At 34.0% G+C, this 9851-nt stretch overlaps 1 protein-coding gene across 1 annotated transcript; it reads right to left on the reverse strand.

Annotated features, from left to right (window-relative positions):
* Positions 1-4682: 4682 nt before the first annotated feature.
* On the reverse strand, positions 4683-8982 carry LOC145120717 (uncharacterized). Its single transcript, XM_079056520.1, has 5 exons — positions 8170-8982; positions 6914-6950; positions 5899-6135; positions 5515-5562; positions 4683-5373 (listed from the first exon to the last, which is right to left on the reverse strand). The coding sequence occupies exons 1-5, from the start codon at positions 8508-8510 to the stop codon at positions 4912-4914; spliced, it is 1125 nt and encodes a 374-aa protein (XP_078912646.1). The 5' UTR covers positions 8511-8982; the 3' UTR covers positions 4683-4911.
* Positions 8983-9851: the final 869 nt, after the last annotated feature.

Genomic DNA, 9851 nt, shown 5'->3' on the forward strand with positions numbered 1-9851 from the left:
TTTTGAAGGGTTCACGGTCGTGAACGGTTTGCGGCCCTTGAAGGTTTGAAGTTTTGAAGGGTGTACGGCCATGAACTCAAGAACAACTATGTTCGATCTTGATGAAAAACGAATGTTTTGATGCTCCACAGCGAGTGTCAAGGTAGATAGAGTGGTAGATGAAGAGAAATCTTATGTCTTCTTGTGTTTTCGGGTGATGACTTTTAGAGAGAGAGTGTGTGTTCGCGGCCAGAAAAGTATAAATGAGGGTAGGAGTCACGTATATATAGCCTGAGAGTATGGTCGGTGGAAGGGCCCAGCCGTGAACGGGTTTACGACCGTGATCGGGTTCACGGCCGTGAACACTAGTCAGGTCGGAGACTGCTGATTTTTCGAAGGACACTCGGGTTTTTCATGCGATTTTGGTTCCGACTCATATATAAAATTCAATTATATAACTATAATGATTTTCCAAACCAAAGGAATTTGACGGAACTCAATAAAATTCAAATTTTTATTTGACGGAATCGGGTTAACATTAACGGAAAAAAGTTCGGGTTGCCACATAATCCAAGAAATACAATTTGTAAATCAGGTCACTTTCAAATTCGAAACACAGAAAAAAAAAATATACCTTGTTGTTTTGTGTTCTTAAGAGATAGAACAAATCAAAATATGATTTTCGTGTATATGAGTTCCCAACCTTTTTCTGGAACCAGAGAAAGGATCTTATACTGGAGGGAAAAAGAGGTTATAGCGGTTGCTAGGGGTGTTGATCGGGTAATTTTTTCGGGTTTCGGGTAATTCGGGACGGGTAATTCGGGTTTTTCATGTTAAAAAAATACCCGTTACCCGACCCAAATTAAATTCGGGTAATTCGGGTTTGGGTAATTCGGGTATCGGGTCGGGTTTGGGTAATTCGGGTATTACCCGAAATATATAATTTTTTTTTGAATTTCACCTGAAAATAAATTTAATGAAATAAATACGTCGTGCTTAATTAGTCTTGTTTATATAAACAAACGAAACATAAACGAAATTACTCAAGCTTTGAACATTGAGATTTTTTAGTCAATAATACCTGAGATATCAAGTAATTTTTTAACAACTTAATCTAATCTAATAAAATGTTAAAAAAACAAATACTTAAAGATCTTAATTTAAAAGTTTAAAATGTTTAAGATAATTGTAGCCATAAGTTTTGTCATGTTCTGAAGTTTCGTCAAGATAATGAGTTTGGTAGTTGCAATAAAAACTATAATCTAGAAAACAGTTAAGTTTTAAAGAACATGATGATATATAAACAATTACTTTTAATATTGCTAGTGTCATATTGTCATAATAAAAGAGACCCATGTTTTACAATAATGATAGTTAGTTTAAGCGAGATCAAATACCTGCTACAGAGTACAAGCTTTACGAAAAAAAGGAATTTTTAAAATAATTCGGGTAATTCGGGTATTCCCGAAATTCCCGAAACCCAACAAACGTACCATTTACCCGACCTGAAAAAAAATCGGGTTACCCGATTACTCGATACCCGATTTACCTGGCCCGATTTACCCGATACCCGAAAAAAATGGGCGGGTAATTCGGGTATCGGGTATTTTCGACAGGGCTAGCGGTTGCTTCCAGATTTGGCGCCAAAACTGGTAGTTATGAGACATAACTAACGCTTGCATCATCAAGATGTCATCAGGAGCGTTTTGGCAGGAACCACCACCAGGGGCTCTGCCCCTTGGACCCCGTTAGGGTGCTGACCCCGCCAAGGGGCTGCACCCCCTTGGAACCCTACACCCAAGGGCGCTGCCCTCGGACCCTTGTATTCCCGAGTTCACAATTATCACACCGAGTGTGCACCACCGCACCTTCAAGCTCGGTTAGTAAATGAAGCTCAACCTATCTCAATATTAATAATAATTGCACCAAAATATGTTGATAACACTAAAATCACCAAGTCGTCGGACCATCGAAGCTACCAAGGTGTCGCCGCCCTGCCAGACCACTAAAGCTACCAAGTCGTCGCCGTCGTCGGACCACCCTAACTAAGAACTCACCACCTTTGTCTCCCTCTTTCTCTCTCCATTTCACAATCAAAAAACACATGTCTATCTATCTATCTCTGTCTCTCGATAGAAATGCTGCCAAGTCGCCCGACAACTAGAGCCACCAAGGCGATGCCGCCTCGCCGGACCACCCTAACTACCTACTCGCCACCTCACTCCATTTTTTCCAGCAACCTCTAGAGGAGTGAACAATGCGATTTTTTGGTGTGTGTGTGTGTATGGATTTTGATTTCAGATTGGTGTGGGTGTGATGTGTGCTTTTTCACAGAACCATCTTTTTCCGGCAAGGTGCGTGTATGTGTTTGGTGTGAGTGTGTGTATTTGGTATGAGTGTGTATTTTTGTTTGAAAATTTAAAATTGACAGTTTTTAAAAGATTTCTGAAAAGTAATATAAAAAGATGATTTTGGGAACATAAATTTATTGAAAGAAAAAACCTATAAAAAATGATGAAAATATGCTACCATTGGAAATAGGGTCCGCAAGGTCAATACGAAGGATTTAAATTTTTAGACTGGTGTGCGCAATAGGTAAAGTTATTGTTCATTTTCTAGTGATGAACTTTGAAGTGGCACAAATTTCTTTACCAAAAAAAAAAAAAAAAATTCACTCTCCACGCAAATACCATCCATCATTAAACCATCATATATTCACTACCCATGGAGCCCATATCCAGGCCCAAACACACCATCAAGCCTCTGGCCTCCATGAGTAGTCGGAAGAAACCCATCATTGCCCTTTGAGGCTTTGACTATTTCTTGTTTCATGGATGTTAGTTATTCCACCTCTAGCCTAGCTCCATTTTCTCTATGTTTTTTTTTCTAGCTATTAGCCTCTTATTTAAATGCATTGTAACGTTGCTTTTGGGAATATGATTAGAAAAGGGGTCGGCTAAATGGACACCCCATTTTACCATTTAGACACCCTATGTAATTTTTAAGGTATTTTTATTAGTTAAAATTACATTGTTTTTTGAAAAGATGATTAAAAATAGTTACCTATTGGTTGACTTTTGATAAAGATGTCTATAGGGTGTCTTAATAGCAGCACCCGAAGAAAATTGCTCCAAATGCCCTTCTCTTTCTCTACTTCTTGGGAGACTATTCATCTCAATCCGGTTACTATTAGTTCTCCTTTAAAAGCGTTGCTTTTACGGGTCAAATATGAAGTATGAACTATTAATTGTAGCGAATAATATATTCCTCTCTAAATACTTCTCTTTGGTGCACAAACCGTTTTTTCCAAATGAGATCAGTTTCGGTCAACAAAAGTCAAAACCGAATCGGTTTCAATCCTGTTTTTGATCAAAAGTATCAAAACTTATAGGGATCAGTTAGGGTCGCTTTAAAACCGGTTTGAAAAAAATATATTTTTCGTATTCTACAGGTGTCAGAATTTAATTAAACTTTAATGGTCGATCAGCAAACCGACAAATACATAAAACTTATCGGTATGACACGAGCGAGTGTATTTTCCGGGCATTCGGAACCGTTTATAGGGTTTAAAATTGCATTTTTCAACTTTTAATTCATAGAAAAGTATTTTTCCGGGATAGTATAAGTGATGAAAACCGGTCTTGGAAAACCTCTAAAATCTTGTATACATAACAAATTGAATAAATGATAGATGAAAACAATTTTTTTACTATATGAAAAATCAGCTTTTTATAGGTTTGGAAACCGGTTTTCACCCAAACCAGTTTCATGTGTTAAATCCTCAAACCGGTCTAAACAGACAAATAGGTTTCAAACCGAACCAATTTTATCCAAACTGGTTTCATTTTCGGATCGGTTTTGGTTTTCAAACCAGTATCCCATATGTTTGTCCTTTTTTTTTCCTTTTAAAACTGTGTTTCTTGATTCCCTCGCTATTAGACTTATGACACTCGAGGAGTATCTATAGAGGCATAATATTTGCACTTGGCTTTTACTTGTTTATTCTGAGTACTTGACTTGATATAACTAGTGTTTTACACTTCCTCCTACATACTATGTCTTTGGTTGCATTTCATGCTCTATGGAATCCTCTTCCAAAACTCAACAAAGTAAGCATAATGTACAAAAGAATATCAAGGCTGGAGTGCATTAATGAATATTAAAGTGCATTATTTATAACGATTAAAATTTATACCGCACAAAAACATTGAAATTTGCCAAACTATATTCTAAATCAAATTCCAAAGAAGTTAATAAGCTACCTTTTGTGTAATTTTGTTTGCGAAATATGTGGGAAAATGGTATTATTTGGATCAACTCTAGCTTGATTACAATAATTTTGCAAAAGTATTATTATTATATGGACCATTTTCTTTATACTTTTTAAACTTGTGAACATTCATCAAATAATAGTGTATGTTACATTTTTTGTCCTTGTAATTGGTTAACTTTTACAGATAACTTTTTTTTCATCTATAACATTTTTCCTCCATAAAATATATTTTTGTTAACAGCTCAAGACTCAAATCTATTCAACTATGCAAGTGACCATTTTCCCCCTACCTTCATCTTCATCCTCATCCTCAAGAACTTCTAAACTAAAAATTAAATAATTCATGTTTTACATCATTGCATAATTTCAGCAAACAAACAAAGAATGCAGAACCTTTAAAGCCTACAAACTACATGAACATATAGCAAGATTACCGAAAATAATCCACCTCTTAAAAGTGTTTTGACATATTACAACTTTGCTAAATAAGTAAATAACCCTTTTCCTGAATCATAAACCTCAAGAAAACCATAGTTATCACCTATAGTCCCACCACTTTCAATGCTTGTTAAACAAACCCCCAAATCTATACAAACACTTAAATTACATTTAAACCCCTTTCCTTGATCCAAACGTATACCCCAAAACAATATCAAATATCACCAACAACAATTTACGCACTTGCATTTGCATGAACAACACATGAAGCATCCGCATGAACCACAACCACATCTCAAACAATCAGGGCATTTCGGTAATTTCACATCCGGGCATTTCGGTAATTTCACATCCGGGCATTTCGGTTTCTTCCACCCACAGCTCGGTTTGCAACATTTCGGGCATTCGGGCTGCCCGATTTTTATGCAACAGAAACTACATGTGTTAGGGTTTGACTTTGACTTTTTTGGAAAGTGGAGATCGGATTTGATCTTTTTGAGTCGAGTTTTGGTCGTGATTGTTTCCATTTCATGTATGAATTGACAAAGATGGCGGATGTAATCAGGGTAAAGCTCTAAGTTACAATGACCACCCCCTTTTATCCATAATGGTTCATACGGGTCCTTTGCCATTTTCCATAATCCATTTCCATGTAGCCAATTCACTACATCATCTTCTGTTCCCTATTTCATTAAAAATGGTGTTAAAAAGACAAGTATGACCTTAAAATAAAAGATCATTGATCACAAGAATATATTCAAAACATCAACACAAATAAGTAAACACATTAATAAATCTTTGAAGAAGTCGAGGGAGGAACTTACATGTATCACAAGCGTAGGGCACTTCACCTTCCTGATTTTATTAACATTCTGCAATTGTCAAAAAAACGTAAGTACTCTAAAATTTCTTTTGGTCTAAAACTTGCCACCATTTTATCGCTATTGAAAGGCTCTTTATCAACTTTCGTATGACATGAAATGATAAAAGAAAGAACCATGTAAAGTAAAACCCCTACTTTTTGTCACATCAAGTGTCGTTTGGACTTTGGATAAATGACATTAAAAAAAAATATCCGAGAAAACGAATGTATACTTGGGGAAATAGAAGAAAAAGATAAACGAGGGCAAATCGGTAAAAAGTTGGAACTTAATTGTGAGAGCTTCTTTTAAAATAATTATTAAAAGATGAGATGATGAATTTTTGACCTTGTATATATCAAAGCAAAGTGTGCATTTCATATGACACACAACACGAAGGCCAGAAAGAATTGCACTATGAAGAACAACGCCTCTTAACCTCGGTAACCGGGCAGCTAAGTGAAGTGTGGGCCCACTTCCGACCGACTGCCCGTAAAGAATTATGTCTTCTTGGCTAACTCCATATTCGGTTTCAAGACACTCGTATACTGCCTCTATGTCGGCATATGTATTAACTTCACTTGGCTGAAAAATTAAAACAAATATTTTTAAGATGTAATGATGATTAAATATTAATATCTCACAATTCATTTGAATTACTATTATATTTAATGTTTTAGTACACAAATAAATGAAAATAAGATGTTTTAATACTCAAATAAATGAAAGTAGAATACTATAATAAACATATCTATGGAAGTATGTTTGTTGTTATTTCTTGGGGTTTTATGTAGAAAAGTCTTATTATTTTGGAAATTTTTTTGATAAAGTCTTAAATTTTCTTTTAAACAGAAAAGTCCTGATTATTTAATATTTTGCACAAATTAACGGAAAAGTCCTTTTTTTATTTTAACAAGGAAATGACATATTTTGTGATTTTCGGAAAATAAAAGGATTTTTCTGTTAAAAAAAAAGGATTTAGGATTTTATCAAAAGAAGTTTCAAAATATAACGTGATAAAAAAAATCTGAATCATTTATTGCCACGTGATCTTACTTTTTATCTCATACAACCTTTTTTTTCAGTTTAACACATAAAGTGCCCAAAAATAACAAGTCATCATTCAATAATTTCATACTCCATGAGATACCAATCGATATGCAATTCCCTAGAAGTTGATCCAAAGACTTTTACTTTTCATGGGATCTAAATTTTCTTGCAATTAAGTTATTTGGTTTCCAGTATAAATCGATATTTTATAAAAACAATTCGAAAGAGAACGTTATTTGGTTTCGAGTATAAATCGATATTTTATAAAAACAATTCGAAAGAGAACGTTAAGAAATTAAAGAAAAATTCATACTTTTCCAGTAGATGCCCCGTAGCCCGAGTAATCATACCTGTTTAAGAAAATTAAAAAATTTACAAACATCAATGATTATAAGACACCATTGAATGTGTAAAAGAAGTTAAGAAGCAGCCAAATTTGAAATTTCATACCCAAATTTTGATTGTTATTAGGCTAACTTTTTATAATTAAGGTGTACTTTATTAATCGATAATTTAAATTAAGCCGAAAACTTTTTGAAAAGCCAGATTTTTAGGAAGTGAACTTCTACTGTATATGAAATGACCCTAAGGAAAATCTACAGAACGTAATAAATGGGAAAGTAAATGTGAAAGTAAATAAAGACAACTATGAATGCAATAAAAATGTACAACTAACTTTAATTTTACATGTATCTTAATAATCAATTTTCCTTTCAACTCCATATTTAATTATCAAGATCTAATCTTTTTGACCTTAAAGAATAGAATATCTTATATCTAATGCAATTTAAGAGCTTTTACTATTTTGTATGAACTAAATATCAAAGGGTAAAAAAAGAAAGTTACGAAATTTTGTGACCCCATTTGGCAGAATAACACACTGCACAAAGACCACTATCTCTATCAAGATTCATCAGCTATTTCTTGGTTTTTTGTTCCTTCTTTATTCAGGTAAATGATCAGTAAAAACTGTTCATACTTTACAGATATAAAAAATTAAAGTGAAATTTTTGAAAAACTTTAAACACAATCGGAATACTATGACTATTTTAAACGATACAAATCTTGTAAAAATAATTTTAAAATTTAGAAAAAAGAAACCTTAAATTCTTACATAAAGTTAAAAACTTTGGCAGAAAAGGGGGAAGTGTGCAATTCACCAACCCTCGTGGGATAAGGACATTTCACATCGACAAATAGTTAATGCATTCATATCAATGCAAATCTTGAAGAAATAAAAAATAAAAAAATAAAAAATAAAACCCATTAACATTACATCAAACAAAATTACAAGCTAAACAAAATCAAGATCATACCTTAAAAAGGTACAAATTTAAAGAAATGTATGGAGTTTAGACACAAAGACAAGCAAAACCGAGTATGATTCAAGAATTTGGGAAACATAGAACAAAAAGAAATTAAAACCCCATAAAAATAGAGACACAAAAGGGAAGATTGAGTAAATAATTTCTATAAAAAAAAAACAAAAATGAAGTATAAAGTACACAACTACACATATTCATGGATAAAGATTAATAAGAAAAAGAAAGAACAAAGAGATATACGGACCCCATGAGATTGACTCGAAGATTAGCTTTGAGTTGAACAAAAAGGTCAAATAGTTGACCTAAATCAGCAGCATTGCCATGAGAATAGAGGAGTGTGAGTCTTGCATATGGGTTTTTCAGGTAAAAAGCTACGATCTTGTTGCCACTTTTAGTATCTAGTGACAATACATCAAGTGAGCAGCCGCCGCCACCGGCGTCATCGACGCCGCCGGTGAGGGGAATGGAGGAGGAGGTGTAGACAGCAATTTGTTTTCCGTCATCACATTTCTTGATCTGGTAGGTTGGGGGAGATGGAGGAAAGAAGGCGAATTTCGCAGCCAGATGAGAGATAAGACAACCCATTCGCCACCCCCGATAAGATACTCGGTCCAAACCCAACTCATGAATGCATGTGTGACGTTTTTATCTATACATACATGTATTTTGAAGCGATTTGAGATGGGTTTTCTGGATTTCTTTAAGAAATGGATATATCTAAACGGGGTTTGAAGTAATTTTGAAATGAAGAGAGATGGAGAGAGAAGGAGATGTGAGTTGGATACCCTCTTTTCGCTTAAAGATTTTCAGAACATAGAAGTAGAAAGGAGGAGGAGGTTTTCCGGCAAACGGGGTGGCGGAGACCGAGGAGATATAGAGAGATGGTGGGGACAGAATATTAGTTTGAAAGAACTGAGCTTTGATGATTCATTGCTTGACTATGGGGGACTCTCTCTCTCTCTCTCTCTCTCTCTCTCATATGAAGTCCAACAAACGACATCGTTCTCTCTCTCTCTCTCTCACATATGAAGTCCAACTGAACGACATCGTTTGAGCTGTACGATAATAGCGTGCACCAATGAACAATACTTTGCCATGATTTCTATGCGGTATCAACTTGTAATATATGTGGGACATTATTTTAGAGAAATATGATTTGTAACTTTTTTATTTAATTTTTTAATATTTATTATTTATTATAGTATTTGTATTTTCTCTATTTGATAATATATTTACTTTATCTTTTTAGTCATATTTTACATTAAACTTTCATTTTTTGGAGTAATTAGTCAATATTTTTAAAAATTAAAAGTAAACTAAATATTTATATCGTCTTTTTTGTATTTATAACCATATTTTTTTTTAAATACCAATATTAAATATAATGTGTGTTTAAGAACATCAAATTAGATGAGAAAACTATATGAAATATATCAAATGATAATAAAGAATTTATTGTTGTAAAAGAAGTTTAAAAAGAATGATTGATTATGTGTGGTTATTAATTTTTGACAAAACTGCAAAAATGGTCCCTATGGTATGCATTTTTTTGGGGTTTTAGTCCAAACCTCGATTTTTTTGGATTAGTGGTCCTTTTGGACTAGTTTGTATGTGAAAATGGTCCCTGTGAAATTTGAAATGACTATAATACCCTTGCGGTATTTATTTTTCATTTTCTTTCATTATTTTAAAATCTAATACTATTTATTTAATTATTTTAACAATTAAAAAATAATAAAGGACCCACCTCTCTCTCTCTCTCTCTCTCTCTCTCTCTCTCTCTCTCTCTCTCTCTCTCTCTCTCTCTCTCTCTCTCTCTCTCTCTCTCTCTCTCTCTCTCTCTCCTGCCTGTACGAAACCATTTCCCAGTTCATCTTCTCCAACCAAAGAACATGATTGCAGCCCCAAAACATTAATTATGTTCAT

Source organism: Lactuca virosa, chromosome 6 (genome assembly GCF_052849685.1).
Source record: "Lactuca virosa cultivar CGN04683 chromosome 6, Lactuca_virosa_CGN04683_v6, whole genome shotgun sequence".
Classification (NCBI taxonomy): domain Eukaryota; kingdom Viridiplantae; phylum Streptophyta; class Magnoliopsida; order Asterales; family Asteraceae; genus Lactuca; species Lactuca virosa.